Below are 21,786 nucleotides of genomic sequence, written 5' to 3'. Positions count from 1 at the left end.
CACAACATCGTGTGCCGGAGGGCCTGTAATGTGCTGTACTGTTCTACGAAAGATTTGGATTGATAGCCTGCCTGTTTCGAATAAGTTGTGGCCATGCCTGATAAAGGGACAACAATGGGCAACTGTCCCATTCAGGCTTTCCCAGCTGCTACCTGTGCTCAACTGCAAACCTAACCTCACATTGCTAACTCAGTCTATTAGTCCAATAGAATTGAGCTTTGACTTGTTTCTACCTGTCAGGTCATCTAATTTAAGCACTGCTGGTTGCAAAGAGCTAGCTAATAGAGAAATATATTCCAGTAAACAATGCTGTCTTCTAAATTATCTGTTTTTCCAGGCATGTGTGTAGATAAATAGAGAAACTGAGCTTTCCTCTTGGCTATTTCTGTTCTGTTTCTGCTTTTCTGCTATTCTCATTGTGGTGTGCTTTACCCTGTTCACCAGTAAATTCTAGCATACATTTTGTCACTGGAGAATTGGAAGTTACAAAGGTTTAATTTATAACACTCGTCAGCAATATTACCTTGGCAGGAAACTCCAACCCATTATAAATCACACCAATTATAAGGCCATGAAGAACGAGGAATGGAAACTCTTGCATTTTAAAACAATATCCTTTTATTTTTGTGGAATGGAACAGTTCCATGTTAATAACAAAGTTTCATAAAGGCAGACAGATATTGTTCAGTGCTAGTTTCTTTTTAAACTCCAACACAACCATTTGTGACCTTTTACAGGCTTCAGGCAGGCAAATAGGTTTGAATGTAGATTTTACAGTTTTACATCAGCTTACCTCTGTCTACTAAGAGTGTGAATGTATGAATTATAGGCAGTGGTTCAAATTAACCACAAAACAAATTAGGGATCTCATCTATTGCCCGTAATGCTTGATACTATTACATCTACATAATGGGAACTGGATATCAAATGTTAAGTTCAGTCAAAGCTACAATACATATATTTTGTAAAAAAAACCTCAATAAATTAGATATATATCTAAGTTCTTTTTTTTTGTAAATCATGCACAAATTTCAAATATTGGAAAAGTTTTTTTTATCCATTAGGTACCTGGAATGTACAACAACAGCGATCGGTAAGAAAATAACAAAGTGTCTTTTCATTTTACAAAAATTACACAGCTATAGAACTCCTACCTTTGTATCAAAGAGTTAACAGATAAGATCAATCTAGTAAATTAGTAGTTCTACAGAGTAAGAGCTTCACGGTCCTAATAAAATTTAAGGGAGGCAAATTGAATTTTAATTGATTTTAATAGGAATCCCACCAAACTTTTTCTTCAATTTCGTTTCATCTGCAGAATCCTACTTAAAATCAAAGAGAACTTTATTCTGGGTTAGAAGTTTTCTTGGTCTACTACGAAGGTGACTGACAGTTACCTATTTGGCCATCTGTTCTAGTCATTTTTCTTTTTTTATTTAAAAAAGGCTTTACCTCAAATGAATTCTCTGCAAAATTGCACGTTACATTTAAATTGCACCACATAAGTTGTGCTTGTGGCACGATCTGCATAAAGAGAAGAGAGTGACTTGCAAGTCACCAAAATATGACTGACATCAGAGATTGATTGACTGGCAATTCTTTTTCTCATGCTATGGACATTCACTATCATTGCACCCTCTCGTTACAACAATACAAAGTGCCAGCACAACACCTCAACACACTTGCACATTCAGTGCTGTCACTTGTCCTATTTTGGCACCATTACCCTATGGGGGCCAAGATGGGTTGGGGGGGTGGGGAAAAGAAATGTAAATCATAGGTATGTCAATCTGCTTTAATGTTGAGCAATATGCTCCTTTCATATGGCGTGCTTGGTTCGTGATGTCATACTGCCCCAGCCATAACAGACACCAGAATCTGACCCTACTTGTAATAAGCGTTGAAAATGCTCTCTCCAGACACAAGCCCAGCTCTGGAAGACCAAAATCCATCGCCGCACTCCGATTCTAATAGGTATTCAGTATGAGCACTTCACACACACCTGCAACTGTCCTATGCGGCAAAGTCAGCTCTCCTTCACAGGGCAGCTGCCAGGAAGGCACCAGATCCACACCACGTGGCTAACATTCACAGTCAACACTCCAGCTCTGTTGTGTTTTGATCAAAAATCAGCCACAAAGGGCAAACCTTCATTTGTTATGAAAAGTCAGTACAATTCTAGGATCGAATTTCTAACTAACAGAAAAAAAATCATTGCAATCTAAAATTAAAACTGACAATGCTCATTTTACATGACATCTGAAAACTTGATTCTAATATCTTTTTCCTCTTGAACCATAATCTACTTCTGTGTCTAACCAATTTTAAACGGGTAATAAATTAAAAATTATAAACAAGTAAAAACAAAAATTAAGAACCTAGGTAACTATAGATGTGTACAGTAATTAGTAAATAAGCTATATACTCATAAATCTCTTAACCAAAATGATATGTTAAAGTCTATGAACAACTTTACAAATATACAGTGTGCTAATCAGATTGCAAATAATTAACGCTTTTTGAACTATTTTACCCCTCACTCACTACACAATGTGTTTCTTTAATAATTTCCAGATTAATACTGAATATCCTAGACTGCAATGACTTTAGGATTTGCTTCCTCATAGTTGTAGTCATGTTTATATTTGTGATTTTTCTAAACAAGCAAATCATATGTATACAACTGTCTTTTTTTAAAAACATTATCATACAATATTCATATTTATATATTTACAACTCTCCTGCAATCTGCAGCTTCACTCAAATAAAAAGTATTTAAATGCTCTTTTGTAAAGAAAAATAATTGTCTTTTGTTTCACTTTCCTTTCTTTAGCACGCACTTTTCAACTTAGGCACAGAATGGTTCCCTTAGCAGTCATAATGCCAGAGGTCAAGATTCATCAACTCTGGGTTTTTTTTTGCAAAATATTTCATTTCTGTTTCTGTTTTCCAAAAGTAAAATTGTTTCTTCATGCTGAGCAGTACTTTTTGTTTTAGATGGGTCCAGCATTTGAAGATGTAAGGCTCAAAAATGATGGGAAGTAAAGTGAGGACAGGAGTCCCAGATGATTCAGTGTATTTCCTTCAGTATGAATTGTCCGTGATTCAGCATTCAATAGTCCTGTTTCTTTTTGCCTCAAATAAGTCTCATGTTTTGATGACACCATTGCACTGCTGGTGCTTGGGAAGACAAGGTTCATCAGGCAAAGCATCGTGGGCAAAAACGGAGTCATCTCCGGAGGAACACGTACTGTGTGTATCTTGGCATGTTGGCGAGTACTGCTCAAAAGGTGCTGACAGATCGAGGTACTCCTGAAATACAAAGGAAAAGATAAAACATTATGAATCTTCTATGTCATGAACACTGATCATAGGTGTCCCGACCTATGTTGAGGTGTTTGCAGTGGTTCTGTGGGTCAGAAAACTGTTAATACTGTAAACCCGAATACAAAAGTGGGACAGTCCAGTGCAGTTGGGAAGTACTGCTATGCAGTTGGAGGAGCTGGCTTTTTGAGGGGACCTTAAATGGAAGCTCTGTGTGCCTTTTAGAGATGATGTAAAAGATTCCATGGCATTATTTTGAACCTGTTTCCTGGTCAACACTCATCTACTATCACTTCAAATGTACTTTTTTGACAACAAAGCACTCAGGGATTTCCTGAGGGCAAGAAAAGCACTTTTCCAATGCAAGTTTCTCTTTCTCTCCCAAAACACTGCAATTTCAATATGTGGCAGACTCCAATCTATGCTTCTATTATGATGGTCCTAATTTATACGGTGCACATTACCACACAAGAGTGAACAATTTTATTTTTCATGTGGATTATCCTGTAATGTTTTTCCATCTTGAAGGTATTGAGATACACGTCAATTGATCTAACCCACCCCAAGGGGGCTTTCTTCCCATAAGAGTCTGGACTCATGGTTTAAGATGATAAGCAGTAGAAAGACATTTGCTCACATTGGTCACTATGGTCAAGCCCTTATTCACCTCCTTCTCCTCCATCCCCAGGTACACTTTAAAAAGTAGACTCATCCTGTCTTGGCGTCAGCAATCCTGAAACCTTCCTGGCCATAAAATTTGCATGATTCTGAAGAGTTTATCCTGGATGCTCACTCTAATTGTTTATAGCTTGAGACTGCAGAACGTTCCCATTTCCTTTAAAGGGTGGGCTGCAGACGGGCCATGATAGGTGGCACTCTCAATGCTGAGAAAATTCAGCCTATCAGCACACTGGCAGGGGATGTCTCTACAAACTGCTGGCTAATCAGAAGCTGGGAGTTGCTGTGCATTAAAAACTGCCAGCCGAAGTCTACTCCCTGGGGAAATCACTTGACAGGAAAGTAAGTAATGTTTATATATTCTTCTCTAGGGGCAGGGTTGCAGTGAGATTTGGGGGTTTTGGAGTCAAGGGCAGGGAATGGCCTTCAGAGCCCCCCTCTCCCCCATTCCCATCTTTACCGTCCCCTGATTAGTGCAATTGGAGGTCCATCTTACCAAACCTAGTACTCTCTTTAATTATTAGGCCACCTTAAGGCCTGATTTTGCTAAGTGTTGTCAGCCCTTATGCTAACTAATATTGCATTGAGTGTCTAAAGCTGGTCTCCTGATTGGCTGAAGGCCTGTTTCAAGCATGGACCATGATTAATTCTTTTTTTGCCCTCTACCAATATGGTGAACTGCACATCAGGCCTGTAACAACAATGGACTTTCTTCTCACCATATTGGGAATTTATGTGATGTGGTGGGAATCTGGAATACACTGCCTGGGAGGGTAGTTGAGGGAGGAACTTTTAAAAAGTACCTGGAGGAGCACTTGAAATGCCATAACATTCAAGACTATAGGCCCAGAGCTGGAAAGTGGGACGGGTGCAAACTTAAAGTAATTTTTTTTTGTGTCAATGAGCTTAAGGGCCTCATTTGCACTTCAAAGATTTAGTGCATTATCGTCCTCAAATCAAAAACTTGTTTTTATTCACTCAAGGGATCTGTGTGTCACTGGCTGGGCAAGCATTTATTGCCCATCCCTAATTTCCCTCGAGAAGGTGGTAGTGAGCTGCCTGCTTAAACCACTATAGTCACTACGCTGGTAGACTCACAATAACATTAGGAAAGCAATTTGAGGTATGGTGGCTCAGTGGTTAGCACTGTTACCTCATGATTCTAGGGATCTGGGTTCAATTCCAGCCTCAGGTGACTGTGTGGAATTTGCACATTCTCCCTATTTCTGCATGGGTTTCTTCCCACAGTCCAAAGATGTGCAGGTAAGGTGGATTGGCCATGCTAAAGGTGGTCTAGGTGGGATGCTCTTTAGAGGATTGGTGCAGACTCAATGGGCCAATTGGCCTCTTTGAACACTGCAGGGATTCTATTATTTTGACTCAGTGACACTGACGGCATGCTGATATATTTCCAAGTCAGGATGGTGTGTGGCTTGGAGGGGAACTTGCAGGTGTTGGTGTTTCCATGTATGTGCTGCCCTTGTCCGTCTAGATCAAGGTGGTCATGGGACTAGAAGGTGCTGCCTTAAGGAGCCTGGGTGAATTTCTGCAGAGCATTTTGTAGATTGTACACACTGTTGCTACCGAGTGGTGGAACTCTCAAAGTCCTTAACTTTGTCCCAATCCTTTTTACTCAGTACTGTATGATTCTAAGAGGCCATTTAGTGCCTGAGAAATGAGGTCAATGCAGCCAGTTTTTTTATGTCCTGCTCCTTTACTTTACAAAGCATGAAAGCCCTTCAATGAATTTCCAGCATTGTTCTTAATTCAGACATTGTGATATAACCATTAGCAATTTTTGATTAATTATAGTAATTATAGGAGAACAAACTTTCCCTGTGGACTATGTCAAGTGTAAGTTCTCCTTATGATGATACACTTTGTGAAGTAATATATTTCCCATGTATTGCTGTTTGAACATTGACAATGTTTTACATTGTATAAAATCAGTGAAAAAAAAACTTGAAGCAAATTCCCAAGGTTACTACTTACTTTCCAAATTTAGCAATTGATGGATTCCTTATGAGGACCATAATGTTAAGGAGTTAAGTGCGCGAACTATAGTCCTTGTGTTTTACTACCAACCGTATGTCTCTTTCTCAGCCCCCAATGTCACACGATAGGGTCTGTAGAGTAGTGACATTATAAAAGGACCATGGTGCTGTTTATTAGGAATGTGATCACCATGTCTGTCCTTGCCAGGCACCAGAATCAGACTGAAACCCTGACCAACTTATAGCTACACTCTTGGCAACAATCCATCTCTGCTTCCCAGGTCAAAGGTTAACTGTCTGGTTGGGGCAAGTTATTGGGCAGGAGGGATGCTTTATAAAGCCTGGTGATAACTTTTTACAATCACACACTGGAGATTTGGCACTGCCGATCACTTCCAATTATTATCTGACGAAAGTTTAAACAGTGTACTAAATCAAGTCAGTCAGGTTCCGTGGCCCTTGTGAGCATTTAGAGCATTTTTTATTGCAAATTACATCAAACAATGTGCTTAGTATATTGAAGGTGAGGCTGGAAAATACTGGAACTCTGTGGCAAGTTCTGCAGTAGCTCAAAAAGGAAAATACATGAACACTTTAGCTATGAATGTGTCAGGGCAGTCTTGGTAGGCTGAAAGGCCTGTTCTTCTGTTGTACTGTTCTGTGTTCTTTATCTCAAAAGAGATATTTGAAAGTGATGAATTTAGAGGGCTACAGAAATAAGGCTGAAGAGTGGGATTAGCTGGGTAGCTCTTTTGGGAGCCACTACAGACACAATGGATTGAATGGCCTCCTTCTGTACTGTAAAATCCTATGATGCTGTAAGTCATTTTGGCCTTGGTATCCCTGGGCTTTGCTGATTAGAAATTGGCCGTGGCTTTCACTCTGGAATGGTATCCGGTGTTAGTTGCTAGAAAAGCACATGCGGATGTTGGTGACAGGAGTCTCCACAGTCGTGTCTTCTATGGACAGAAGAGGGAGATTGTTTGGGGCTGGGTGGGTCAGAATAGCAGGGGGGCTGTGCTGAGAAAGGAGCCAGGCCATGCTGCTGTGTATGTGCCAATCCCAGACTCTGGGATCCATTTACCAACTGGGCAAAGAATTCTTTGCTGCTTCAACAGTATTCAGCATTGAATATCTTAATTATTGAGAATCTTCAGTCTGATATATTTAAAGGGGCTAGCGTGGAAATTGGCCAACCGAAGAAATAAGTATGTTCTTGAATGATGTTTAGATTTTGAAGTTCTATTAATTGCTTTTAAATTAGCTTAATTAACATCTAATTCCTTTTTTCTAAGTTTTTTTTGTGATTACAAGACTGACCTCAGTTGATGTCACCGTCAGGACCCTGTCAAGATCTTCAACTAACTGTTTGAACGTCGGTCTTTGTGATGGGATGGCATGCCAGCATTCCCTCATTATCATATACCTAGAGAAAGAAACAGGATCACAGTTAAACCAAGCACAACAAGCTTCCAAATGTTAAGCACATTAAAAATACAAATAAACAGCAGATAAATAGACCATGTTGCAGAAGCCCATTACAGCACAGCAACAGGGCCAGTACGCCACAGAAAAGAGACTCATTTTATTAGTAATTTATTCTTTCGTGGGATGTAGGGATTGCTGGCTGCGCTAGCACTTATTGACCATGTTTAATGGCCCTTGAGGAGGTGGTGGTAAACTGTGTTTATGTGGCGATTCCAGTTGCTTTTCTGGTCAATGGTTTCTGCAGGATGTTGATAGTCGGGCATTTGGTAATGGTAATGCCTTGAATGCCAATGAGTAATGATTAGGTTGTTTCTTATTGGAGAAGGCCATTGCCTAGCATTTGTGCGGCACAAATGTTACATGCCATTATTCAAGCCTGGATGTAGTCCATGTCTTGCTGTATTTGGCCATGGACTGCTTTAGCACCTGAGGAGTCGCGAATGGTGCTGAACATTGTGCAATCATTGGCGAACATCCCCACTTCCAATGCTATGAAGAAGGGAAGGTCATTGAAGAAGCTGAAGGTGGTGGAGTCTATGACATTACCCTGATTGAGATGATTGACCTCCAACAATGACAAGCATCTTACAAGCACCCGGCAGAGTTTATCTCCTGATACCCATTGATTCCAGTTTTGCGAGGGCTCCTTGATGCCACACTTGGCTAAATGAAGCCTTGATGTCAAAGGCTGTCACTCTCACCTCACCTCTGGAATTCCGCTGTTTTGTCCATGTTTGGACCAAGACTATAATGAGGTCAGGAGCTGAGTGGCAGAACCCAGACTTAGCCTCAGTGAGCAGTGTCAGTGTTGTGTTAGTGTTGATTGATAGCACGGTTGAAGAGCCCATCCATCATTTTGCTGGGGCGTAATTGGCCGAGTTGGATTTGTCTCACATTCTGCTAACTCCACGGCAATGAGCGAACAGCATAGTGAGAGACGCAAAACACTGCAGTTAAGGCCAAATAAGAGCAGAGCAATAGACAACATAGGAGGGTCAACAGACACTGATAACACTTCAAAAGTACAACAGGATCAAGGGACAAAAAGAGACAAAATAAATAGAATAGCTATCACTAGAAAAACAAGTGCTAGGGAAACTAACGGGGTTAAAGGTTCCCTGGACCTGATGGGTTGCATCTTAGGATATTGAAAGAAGTAATTGCAGAGAGGGTGGTGCACCAGAAACAATCTTCCAAAACTCCTCCGGCTTTGGAAAATTGCTGGAGGATTGGAAAATTGCCAACGTAATGCCTTTGTTCGAAAAGGGAAGAAGATGAGAAAAAAAAAGGTCATTTAGCTTAGAGATAGCAAAAACTGCTGGTGCTGGAGTCAGAGATAACATAGTGTGGAGCTGGAGGAACACAGCAGGCCAGGCAGCATCAGAGGAGCAGGAAAGTCAATGTTTCGGGTGGGGCCCCTTTTTCAGAAATGGGGAGGGGGAAGGGAGCTGGGAAATAAATAGAGGGAGGAGGGGTGAGGCTGGGGAAGGTAGGTAGGATGGCGATAGGTAGATGCAGGAAGGGAATGGTGGGGATTGGTCAGTGGGATGGGAGGGGCGGATACGTGGAGAAGAAGATGGGCAGGTTGTGTCAGGTCGAGGAAGCGGGGGGATGAGAGGGAAGGTTGGATGTGGGATGAGGCCGGGGTGGGGAGGTTTTAAAACTGGTGAATTCTATATTCAGGCCATCGGGCTGTAGGCTCCCGAGGTGAAATATATGGTGTTGCTCCTCCAGTTTGCGCGTGGCGTCATTGTGACACTGGAGGAGGCCCAGGATGGAAATGTCAGCCAGGGAGTGGAAGGGGGAGTTAAAATGGTTGGTGACAGGTGCAGGGAAAGGTGCCGGGGGTGGTGGGGTTAGTGGGGAGTGTGGAGCGGAAGAGGGAGTCGCAGAGAGAGTGGTCCCTACAAAAGGCAGATAGGGGTGGGGAGGGAAATATATTTTTGGTTGTGGGGTCAGACTGTAGGTGACAGAAGTGTTGGAAAATGATGTGTTGGATGTGGAGGTTGGTGGGTGGTATGTGAGGAGCAGGGGTATTCTGTCTTTATTTTATTTGGGGGTAGGGAGTTTGAGGGCAGAAGTGCAGAAAATGCAAGAGATGCTTTGAGGGCATTTTTGATCACCAGAGGAATTGGGAGTAAGGGATCGCATTTGCACAGGAGGGTAAGTGAGAGGAGGTGTAGTCCAGTTGCCAGGGGTGGTGGGATTAGTGGGGAGTGTGGAGTGGATGAGAGAATCGCGGAGGGAGCAGTTCCTACTACAAGAATGCGATCCCTACTCCCAATTCCTCTGCTTCTGCCGCATCTGCTCCCAAGACGGAGCATTCCACTCCCGACCATCCCAGATGTCTTCCTATTTCAAGGACTGTAACTTCCTCCCACCGGTGATCAAAAATTCCCTCAACTGCGTCTCTTGCATTTCCCACATTTCTGCCCTCAAACTCCCTTCCCCCAACAAAAGTAAAGACAGAATCCCCCGGTCCTCACATATCACCCCACCAACCTCCGCAGCCAAGGTCTCATTCTCTGCCAATTCCGCCACATACAATCCAACCCCACAACCAAAGAGATATTTCCCTCCCCACCCCTGTCTGCCTTTCGTAGGAACCACTCTCTCTGCAACTCCCTCGTCCACTCCACACTCCTCACTAACCCCACCACCCCCGGCACCTTTCCCTGCAACCGCAGGAAGTGCTACACCTGCCCCTACACCTCCCCCCCACCTCCATCCAAGGCCCAAAGCAAAGTTTCCATATCCAACAGGGGTTCACCTGCACACCTGCCAACCTGGTCTACTGTATCCACTGCTCCCGATGTGGCCTCCTCTACATCGGTGAGACCAATTGCAAACTCGGGGACCGTTTCATGTGTCATCGGTGCTCTGTACGTGATAATCGATAACACCTTCCGGTCACCAACCATTTCAACTCCTCCTCCCATTCCCTGGGTGGCATGTCTATCCTGTCTATCCTCCTCTAGTGCCACAATGACGCCACCCACAAACTGGAGGAGCCACACCTCATATTCCGTTTCAGGAGCCTACAGCGCGATGGCCTGAACATAGACCTCACTGGATTTAAAATCTCCCCACTCCCGGCCTCATCCCATGACCAATCCTCCCTCTCACCCTGCCTCCTTGACCCAACACAATCTGTCCATCTTCTCTCCCAACTATCAGCCCCACCCATCCCACTGACCAGTCCCTATCACTCCCTACTTGCATCGACCTACCACCATCCCACCTACCTTCCCCAGCTCCATCCATCCTCCCTCTACTTACTTCCCAGGTCCCTTCCCCCTCCCCATTTCTGAAGAAGGGTCCCGACCCGAAACGTTGACTTTCCTGTTCCTTTGATGCTGCCTGGCCTGCTGTGTTCCTCTAGCTCCACGCTGTTTTGTCATTTAGCTTAAAATCTGTTATTGAGAAAATGTTAAGAGTCCAATATAAAGGATGTAATAGCATTTCCGAATACACATTGGACTGGATTTTCTGAGGAGTGGCAATGTCACACAGGTGGCTACTCAGGCCATTTTGTGGGAAGGGTGTGACTGGGTGTGCTCAGTGGGAGAGAGGTTGTTTGATGGGGTCCAGTGCAGCAGGGGTGATGTCTGGTTGGGGAGGTGTGTTAGTTTGAGTCTGCTGGTGGAGGCGGTGTGTTGGGTCTTACCTTTTCACATTCTTCTGACCAATACAAATCATTTCACAGTTTGAGTTAAATCCTACTTGTCTACTGATTGCACTAACCTGTTTGTGAACATTTTTGAAGTTTTACACTATGAACCTCATGGTTCATGATATTTCCAAGTTTTGTATTGTCTGCAAATCAGGCCCTGTCACCAAGATTCAGGTCCTGAACAGAAATGAGGAAGAGCAGTGGTCCCAACACAGATCCCTGGAGAACTTGACCTTCCTCCAGCCTTCTGGTCAGGGAGGGATTTCTAGAGCTGTGGACCCATACGGCTGGGATGCTCAAGAGGCCAAAATTACAGAAGTGATGTGGAGATGTAGTGGTAATGTCACTGAGCTAGTCATCCAATAATAGATTGTTAAGCTGACTAGCTGTTACTTACCTGTTTTTCTGTCTCCTTCCCTTTTTGAATAAGGGTATTACGTGAGCTATTTTCCTACCATCTTGGACTTTTCCAAAATCAATCCTGGATGTTTTCTACATTCCACCCATTATCTGTAAGCGACTTTCTCTAGTATCCTAGGTTACAGCCCATCAGGTCCAAGGGACTTATTCACTTTTAGCCCCATTAATTTCCCTAGTACTTTTCCTCTAGTGATACTTATTGTGTTTATTTCCTCCCCAACTTACAGCCCTTGAATTATTATTTTTGATTAATGTCTTAGATCTATAGCTCAGTAAAAGGCCCTTCAGCTCACTGAGGCTGCACCAGTCAAAAACAATCACCTGACTATTCTAATCCCATGTTTCAGCACGTAGCCATTAGCCCTGTAGGGACATTGCAAGTGCACATCTAAATACAATGGGGTTCTGCTTCTACCACCCTTACCGTCGGTGAGTTCCATTTTCCCACATTCTTCTGGGTAAAAATGTTTTTCCTCACATTCTCTTTAAACATTCTGCCCCTTACCCTAAAACTATGCGGCCTGGTCATTGATCCGTCCATCAAAGGAATATGTCTCTTCCCGTCTACCCTAACTATAGGGTAGATTAGATACTTCTCAATCAGGTCCCTTCTCAATCTCCTCTTCTCTAAGGAAAACAACCCCAGTCTATACAATCTCTATTCATAACTGGAACTCTCCAGCCCAGTCAAATTCCTGGTGAATTCTTCCTATTGTGAAGACTGATGCAAAGTATTTATTCAACTGCTTTGCCATTTCCTGGGTCCACATTATTATTTCCTCAGCCTTGTCCTCTAAGGGGCCTATGCACCTTTGGCTTCTCTCTTTCTTTTTATATATATTTTTTTAAAATGTTAAAACTATTAATTTTAATATTATTTGCCAGTTTACCTTTGTAGCTTATTTTCCTCACTTTTCTGGTCATGTTTTGTTGGCTTTGAAACTTCCATCATCCTCTGGTTTACCATTAATATTTGCCATGTTGTAATTTTTTCAATTTGTTTCTACCTTTGACTTCCTTGATTAACCATGATTGATTTATCCCCTTCCCAATATCCTTCTGTCTTTGCTGTGAGTCATGAGCTTACATTCGTGCCATTGTTTGCCAGCTGTCTTTTCCGCTAAACTCCTTACGTTATGGTCACTATTCCCTAGGGAAACTTTTATTCTGAGATTTATTAAACCTGCCCATTACATATCACCCGATCCAAAATAGTCTGATCACTGTTTGGAGCCACAACATATTGTTTGAGAAAACCATCCTGAATACACTCTATGAATTCTTCCAAAATAGCCAATATCTCCACCACCTGTACTTCTAAAAATTTATCTAACTGTGAATATTTAATTCCCAGCATTGCTCTCCATGTAACCATGCCTCTGTAATTGCTGTAAGATCATACTCATTTACCTCTATTTATGCCATGAATTCATTTAGAGAATCCCCACAGTGTGGAAGCAGGCCTTTCAGCCCATCGAGTCCACACTGACCTGTAACCCCACATTTCCCATGGCCAATGCATCTAACATGCATAGCCCTGGACACTAGTGGCAATTTAGCATGGCCAAACCACCTAACCTGCACATCTTTGGACTGTGGGGGGAAACCCACACAGAAAAGGGGAGAAAGTGCATTTCTACCCAGACAGTCGCCCGAGGGTGGAATTGAAGTCAGGTTCCGGTCACTGTGAGGCAGCAGTGCTAACCACTGAGTCACCGTGTCACCACTTGTCCCAAATCCTTGAATATTATGATGTTTGAAGTGATAATCCAAATATTTTTAAAGGTTGTAAGGTTTCTGGCTTCCACTACCTTCCCAGGCGGTGCTTTCCAGAGTCCCACCACTCTGAGTGAAAATGTCTTTTCCCAGATCCCCTCTGAATCTCCTGCCCCTTACTCTAAAACTATGCCCTCTCGTGATTGATCCCCCAACCAACCGGAACAGCTACTGTCTATTCAGCCTGTTCATACCCCTCATAATTTTATACATCTCAATCATGTCCACCCTCAGTCTTCTCTGCTCTAGCGAAAACAATCCAAACCTATCTTGTCTCTCCTAATGCTCAATTTCTCCACTCGAGGCAACATCCTGGTGAACGTCCTCTGTCACCCCTCTAGTGCTATCACATCCTTCCTGTGGCGAGGTGACTAGAACTGTACACAGTACTCCAGCTGTGGCCTAACCAACGCTCTGTACAACTCCAACATTACCTCACTCAGAGATAGCGAGAACTGCCGATGCTGGAGTCAGAGATAACAGTGTGTAGCTGGAGGAGCACAGCAGGCCAGGCAACATCAGAGGAGCAGAAAGTTGCTGTTTCGGGTCGGGACCCTTCTTCAGAAATGGGGGAGGGGGAAGGGAGCTCAGGAGTAAATAGAGAGAGGAGGGTGTGGCTGGGGAAGGTAGGTGGGATTGTGATAGGTGAGTGCCGGTAGGGAGTGGTGGGGATTGGTCAGTGAGGTGGGAGGGGTGGAGAGGTGGGACCCCCTTCCCATTTCTGAAGGGTCCTGACCCAAAACATCAACTTTCCTGCTCCTCTGGTGCTGCCTGGCCTGTGTTGTTCCTCCAGCTCCAGGTTCTGTTATCTCCAACATTACCTCCTTGCTCTCATACTCTATGCCATGACTGATGTAAGCAAGTGTCCCATATCCTTCATAACTATGCTATTCACATGCTTGGCTGACTTCAGGGATCTGTGAATAATTACTCCAAGATTCCTCTGTTCCTCTAAGCTATCTAGTGCCCTGCCATTCATTAAATACTCCCGCATCTTGGTTCTTCTTTCAAAGTGCATCACCTCGCACTTATCAGGTTAAATACCATCAGCTACTGACGAACCCATCTATGTCTTCCTGTAACCTACAAACGTCATCTTCACTATTAACTACTCTACCAATCTTGGTGTCATCTGCAAATTTTCTTAATGTTGCCCCCCGCCCCCACCACATTTTCAAGTATATCATTTATGTATAATAACAAACATTAAGGATCCCAGTTCTGATCACTGTAGTACACCAGTGGACACTGGCCTCCAGTCACTTGGACAGCCTTCTACCACTATCCTCTGTGTCCTATTACTAAACCAGCTTCTGATCTATCACTCCAAGTTTTCCTAAATTCTATGTGGCTTCTTAATCAGTCAAAAGCTTTGTTAAAATCCATATAAACTACTTCAACTGAACTTCCCTCATCCACACACTCGATCATATTTTCAAACAATTCTAATAAATTTGTTAGGCATGACTTCCCTCTGACAAAGCCATGCTGACTACCCATAATTAACCCATGCCTTTCCAAGTGGGTGCTAACGTGCTCCTTCAGAATTTTCTCCAATAGCTTCCCTGCCATTGATGTGAGACTTAATGGTCTGTAATTTCCTGGTTCATCTCTACCACCCCTTTTACCTCTATGGCCAGACAGGAATTAAAAATTTGTGTCAAGAGTCCCTGCAAATTCCTGCCTCACCTCCTGAGATGCATTTCATCTGGACCAGGGGATTCATCTGTGTTTAAGCCTGACAGGGCATCCAATACCTTCCCAGTTCCTATGTCAAATTGTGTAAGTTCCTCACAGTCTCTTTTCCTGAATTCCATCCCTACGTTCTCCCTTTCCAGAATGAAGACTGCATTCATTCAAAACCCTTCCAGTATCCTGCAGCTTCACACACACGTTCCCCACTTTGGGCACAACACTTTCCCTGGTTAACCTCTTCCCTTTAATATACTTATAAACTTGGGATATTTTACTGTTAACTATTGGGGATTATTTTACTATATTCATAGAACCCCTACAGTGTGGAAACAGGCCCTTCGGCCCACACCGACCCTCACAGCATCCCACTCAGACCAATCCCCCTATAACACACCTAATCTACACACCCCTGGACACTATGGGGCAATTTAGCATGGCCAATCCACCTACGCTGCACATCTTTGGACTGTGGGAGGAAACCGGAGCACCCGGAGGAAAGCCATGCAGACATGGGGAAACTCCAGACAGATAGACGCCCGAGGGTAGAATCAAACCCGGGTCCCTCGTACTGTGAGGCAGCAGTGCTAACCACTGTGCCACCATGCCACCCCAAATAAACTCAATTCATCCCAGACTGGATTTGAACTCACAAGCCCTGGCTTAGGAGGCAAATATCTTATCCATTAGGTCACTGGAGCTATTTTTATTGTGAGTATGGATTATTTTACTGTATTGGGGATGTGGGTATTTAACTGTATAGATAGTTATGTTATTTACATCTCCTGCAATAGCTCTTGTGAGGGTGTCTCAGTGTGGTTAGCCCAGGAAGAGTACTCCTGCCTGTTATGCCACTCAGGGAATGATATGCAGATTTGAAAGGAAGCCGAAATCCCTATAAATGCAGGGAGAGACTTCAACGTAGTCCCAAAAAGTTGAACTAATGCCCGAGTGAAAGCTGCTATCAGTATCCTGACAGTTTTTAGCAAAGCACCAAGCTACGTTCTGCAACATTAAGCCAACAATTTAGCGACGTGGTTTGGAATACTGGGCTTTTGCTTACAGCTCATGGGTACAATTTGCTGGCTTGTCCATTCGATGGCCTTCTTTCAGCAGTTTGAAGAGCTCCTCTACTGGGATTCCGGGGTAAGGAGATCCTCCCAGTGTAAAGATCTCCCACAACAGGACTCCATATGACCAGCTGGGAATGAGAAAAGAATAGAAACTTAATTCACTGAAGCCTTTTTTTGTAACCACTCCATTCTCCTGATGCTGTCATGCGTGGTTAACATAGTTATCAATGGCGTGACTTAATTGAATAAACTCTTTTCTAGTTACTTGGAGCATTACACCGGTCCCTTCAATCACAGAAAAGATCAGTACGCACAAATGCTGGAATTAAAATGACCAGTTAATCAGATAGTTGACAGGCCATTTATAACTTGGTCGGTCTCCTGCCAAGGCTCCGGAGCAGAACTAATGACATTCTTTTTCTCCAAATACATTTCCCCAGACTGCACAATGGGAAGCAAGTCATAGAGCCAATTCTCGCTATTGTCACTTTCCTTTACAAAAAGACCTATACATTTTAGGAAGAGCTAAGTCGATATTTAAAAATAAAACATTTCTTATTGGTAGCACTTACACGTCACTCTGGTGGGTGTAGACTCTGTCGAAGAGAGCTTCAGGAGCCATCCACTTCACTGGCAGCCTCCCCTTTAATCAGTAGGATATGGGAGTTATGATTTAATCACACGTACAGGCAGCTACAAAGGCACTGACTGGATTGCAATCATTTTATTTTTTTAACCAGCTGCAATTACTACAGATAGAACTACACACAATGCATGGTATGGACAAGAGTTCAAACAATCACAGAACCCCTACAGTGTGCAAAGAGGCCATTCAGCCTATTGAGCCTGCACTGACCCTCCAAAGAACATCCCACCCTATCCCTGTAACCCCATATTTTCCATGGCTAACCCACCGAGACTGCACATCTTTGGACTGTGGGAGACACAGGGAGAATGTACAAACACCACACAATTTGCCCGAGGGTGGAACCAAACCCTGGTCATACAGTCATAGAATCATACAGCACAGAAACAGTCCCTTCGGTCCAACTAGTCCATGCCGAACATAATGCCAAACCAAACTATGTTCAGCATGTCCTGTTCATTCTGAAGGGTCTGTTTCCATGCTGTATGACTCTATGACCTGGGTTTGATTCCCTGGCGCTGTGAGGCAACAGTGCTAACCACTGTGCCACCACAGCTGCTATCTATCCTCCACACAACTTATTTTTTAAGAATCCCTACAGTGTGGGGCCAAATGAGTCCACACCAACCCTCCAAACAGCATCCCACCCAGACCCATCCTCATCCCTGTAACCCTGCATTTCTCATGTCTAAAACCATATATCTCTGAACACTACGGAGTAATTTAGAATGGCCAATCCAACTAACCTGCACATCTTTGGACTGTGGGAGGAAACTGGAGCACCCGGCAGAAACCCAAGCAGACACAGGGAGAATGTGCAAACTCCACACAGACAGTTGCCTGAGGGTGGAATTGAACCCGGGTTCCTGGCGCTGTGGGGCAGCAGTGCTAACCACTGACCCACTGTGCCACCCACCCTGCTTCAATAATCCCATCAAAATATCCTTCTGCCTCTTTCTCCTTTTTGTTGTCATGTAGCTTCCCAAAACACTATTTGCCTCAACTGGTCTATGTGGTGGCAAGTTCCATGTTCAAACCATTCACTGAATAAAGATGCTTTCCCTGTGTTTCTTATTGGATTTACTAGTGACTATTTTATATCTGTTGTCCTAAATTCTGATCACCCTGCAACATCATCTCTATATTTATCTTTCATAATCTTAAAGGCCTCTATCTGGTCATCACTTGGCCTTCTCTTTCCTAACCAGCTGTAGTCTGTTCAGCCTCTCCTGGTCACCTAATATTCCCTCCAGCTGCCGCTCCCTAATGATCAGTCACCTTAGCCTCCACCCGGTTGCTGCGTTCACTCACGTTTGTTGTTTTCTTGTAGTAGTCGATGTTGTGCACGTCCCTGGCCAGGCCAAAGTCGGCAATTTTCATCACATTGTCGTCCGTCACTAGCACATTCCTGGCTGCCAGATCCCGATGAATACACTAACCAGAAAACAAAATCCCCAAACAGAACAATTAAACCATTTGCCGGAGGGAACAGAAATAAACCATTCAGCCAGCATAGTGTTCACTTTTCTCCAACTATCATGCCCTTTATCCCTGTGTTGGGGCCTGCTGATTATAAACATATGGGTCCATTAATATTCAATTATTAAAATTTCTGCTTTGGTAACCGCGTGTAGCCTGGGGTTATAAACTACATTAATTACAATTGTCTCATACATTGAGGGTCTAATGTTTAACAATACAGTCACATTCCCCCAGTCCCCTGCTTTCGCAACCCTTAGATTGCCTGAATTCAGGAATGGCAAAGCTCACCTGTCTTAGACGAGGTCTTTGGGAAGTGCTGCCATTTTGATTGTGGACCACTCAGTCCAACACCTTGATGTTGCTGGTGAAAGCCCCCAGCAGACGTAACCCATGACACAAAGGCCTGGATACATTCACGTTGTGTTTCCTATTAATAAATTCACTGTGGGTCCTGGGGAAATGCAGGAAATTTTCTCCTGGCCTCAAGGATCTCGTGGGCCTTCCGTCTCCCCCCGCCACCCCCCTCACTTACATTGCCGGGTGCCATTTCCTTGACTCCCGAGCCTCAGCCTGCCTCCTCTGCATGAGTTCCAACTACAGCCCACTCTTGCTATTGTTGATATCATCCTCAATGAATATCAAGAAATGCCTCTCTCCTGTTTCAGGCAGGCTGTACCAGCCCACTTTAAATCACACAGCATGGAGCAGGGAAAGGAATGTGATGTTCAGTGCATCTGTCCACTTTTCCAAAGGGGACACAGTTCTCCTCTGGCTCGGTGGGCAGGTCAGCAGTGACTAAAAGCAACAAGAAAATCTGAGACAAAAACCAGAAAATGCTTGACAGCCTCAGCAGGCCAGTCAGCATCTGTGGAAGCTGTATATTTTTAGTTTCGACGGATGGATCCACAGACCAAAATGTTAAGTTTTGCTTTGCTTCCCTATAGATGCTGCTTGACTTGTTCCATCAGCAGTTTCTGTCTCTGTTCTACGAGGAATAGCTACTTGGTCAAGACCTACAATTGCCTGCAGGCTTGTGTCCTAGCTACAGCCAATACCGCTGCATTGAAAACAAAATACTTGGAAATGCTCACTATCCTGCTGGCCCAGGAGCTGGGAAGTGGGTTGCTTTTGAGGCCAGAACAGACATGATGGACTAAATGGCCTACTCCCTTCTCTGATGGAGACTTTCTGTGTACCTATATCAGTTCTACCACAGCTCGCAAACGAGAATCGGAGCGGGGGTGGGAGAGGAAGTAACTGAGTACTCACCTTTTGAGAAGCTAGATATTCCATGCCACGTGCCACCTGGTAGGCACAAGATACGAGATCTTTGAAGGTTAGCTGTTCATCTGGCACTTTGCATGTGTCAAAAGAATAATCCATGCCAGGGGGTCGTCGGGCTTTCAGGTATTCCCGCAAGTTGCCTTTCGATGCATACTCAACGATGACATAAAGCGGACCTGAATGGGGGTGGAAGGCTGCACATTACATTCCAGGGAAAGGAAGCAGCATCAACGTAAGGATTAGCCCATGGGGAATGCCAACATTCGTCCGCCCACGGAGGAATGGGCTCTTCCGAGGGACTCCTGGCTTGTCAGTAAGACTAAAGGAAGTGAACGAGTATTGCCGCACCACAGAGAGACAAATAACCAGATGGTGTGTACACAAAGGGACAGCTCGAACTGCACGATCAAACAGACACCACCAGTGACAGCACCATCATTGATCAGAACCCACGGATCAATGTTCAACTGAACTGATTTCATAGCACTGCCATTGTTATGTAACACACTTTGTACTTCCTGGTAAATGCGTAATGAATCTGTTAGGCTTACTTTGACATTATGAAGAGAGACTGGATCGTTTAGGAAAATATTCACTTCATTCAGAAGAAAAGGGGTGGATTTCATAGTAACATATGAAATTCTAATGCAAGTAGACAGGGTCAACACAGGAAGGATGTTCCTCATGACTGATTTAGATAAGTACAAAGAACAAAGAACAAAGAAAATTACAGCACAGGAACAGGCCCTTCGGCCCTCCAAGCCTGCGCCGATCCAGATCCTCTATCTAAACCTGTTGCCTAAAGTACATGAATAAGAAATGTTTGGAGGGAAATGGGACAAGCGCAGGCAAGTGGGATTAGTTTAATTTGGCATTACGTTCGGCATGGACTGGTTAGTCTGAAGGGTCTGTTTCCACACTGCATGACTTGATGACTGGGGAGTCCAGAACCAGGAGTCACAAGCTAAGGATACAGGGTAGGCCATTTAGGAGTGAGAAGAGGAGAAATTTCTCCACCTAGACAACGGTGAGCCTGTGGAATTCCCTGCCCCAGAAAATGCTGAGGCCAAAACATAGCATATTTTCAAATAGGAGTCAGATATAGTTATTGGGCTAAAGGGATCAAAGGGTATGGGGAGAAAACGGGGTTATGGCACTGAGTCGGATGATCAGCCATAATTATATTGAATGGTGGAGCAGGCTCGAAGGGCCAAGTGACCTACTTCTGTTGCTATTTTCTGTTTCTAGGTAGTCAATTCACCTGTACCCTGCATGGTCTGGGAAAATTACAAACAGTTCTTGAGTCCAGATGTAGCCGATAAAATGGTGGCTCAGTGGTTAGCACTGCTGCCTCACAGTGCCAGGAACCCGGGTTTGATTCCACCCTTGGGTGACTGTCTGTGTGGAGTTTGCACATTCTCCCTGTGTCTGCGTGGGTTTCCTCCGGCTGCTCTGGTTTCCTCCCACAGTCCAAAGATGTGCAGGCTAGGTGGATTGGCCATGCTAAATTGCTTATAATGTCCAGGGATGTGTAGATTTGATGTGTTATAGGGGGATGGGTCTGGGTGGGATGCTCTGAGGGTCGGTGTAGACTTGTTGGGCCGAAGGGCCTGTTTCCACACTGTAGGGATTCTATGAATAAACAAGTTTGTAACCTCTGGTGCACAGACTGCACTCTCCCTACAAGTTTGTACAATTCAGAGCAATAACCTGATATGCAAGGAAACTAACATTGAAATCTCAGCCTTCACTCAGCCGGCCAGCATCCCCTTTATGTACACGCTGAAAACATCACAGAGGCATCTTTCACACTCACCATCCTGAGTGCAGGCTCCAAGCAAATTGATAATATTTTTATGTTTTCCGATCATCTTCATCATTTCCATTTCTGACACCAGGTCAGACAGGTCTTTGTCAGTGGCATCGTCTACAAGAATAAAGTATAGAAATAGTAAGCACTTAAAAACAATGAAATGGCAAAATGCACTGTTGCTTTCAAGTGAGATGTATACAGTGGCCACACATCAGAGAGAATATTGACAAGACATGACCAAACCCATATCTACAACAAATAAAAATTGTGTACAAGGTGCACACTTCCTGTTGTCGTCATTTCTGATTGTATTTTTCTCCCAATATTTAGGTTTGTAATTTGACTCTCAACGTTTGTAACTTAACACTTCTCATGATTGACTATGTCAACAGTCACTAAGTACTGAGACAACAAGGTGCAGAGCTGGATGAACACAGCAGGCC

At 43.8% G+C, this 21,786-nt stretch overlaps 1 protein-coding gene across 1 annotated transcript in view; it reads right to left on the bottom strand.

Moving 5' to 3' along the window:
* Positions 1–595: 595 nt before the first annotated feature.
* The window catches only part of LOC109926441 (fibroblast growth factor receptor 3-like), a 146,738-nt gene continuing 125,547 nt past the window's right edge, over positions 596–21,786 (bottom strand). Inside the window, exons 8-14 of the mRNA XM_048603406.1 lie at positions 21,347–21,488; positions 19,516–19,706; positions 18,076–18,198; positions 16,691–16,761; positions 16,109–16,246; positions 7,317–7,422; positions 596–3,312 (exon numbers count right to left, since the gene is read on the bottom strand). Coding sequence (XP_048459363.1) covers positions 3,148–3,312; positions 7,317–7,422; positions 16,109–16,246; positions 16,691–16,761; positions 18,076–18,198; positions 19,516–19,706; positions 21,347–21,488 — 936 coding nt within the window. The 3' untranslated portion in view covers positions 596–3,147. The remainder of the gene's footprint in view (positions 3,313–7,316; positions 7,423–16,108; positions 16,247–16,690; positions 16,762–18,075; positions 18,199–19,515; positions 19,707–21,346; positions 21,489–21,786) is intronic.

The sequence above is a fragment of the Rhincodon typus genome, chromosome 1 (genome assembly GCF_021869965.1).
Source record: "Rhincodon typus isolate 14 chromosome 1, sRhiTyp1.1, whole genome shotgun sequence".
Classification (NCBI taxonomy): Eukaryota; Metazoa; Chordata; class Chondrichthyes; order Orectolobiformes; family Rhincodontidae; genus Rhincodon; species Rhincodon typus.
The sequence above is the reverse complement of the archived record's forward strand: the minus strand, read 5'-3'. Positions and strand labels throughout refer to the sequence as shown.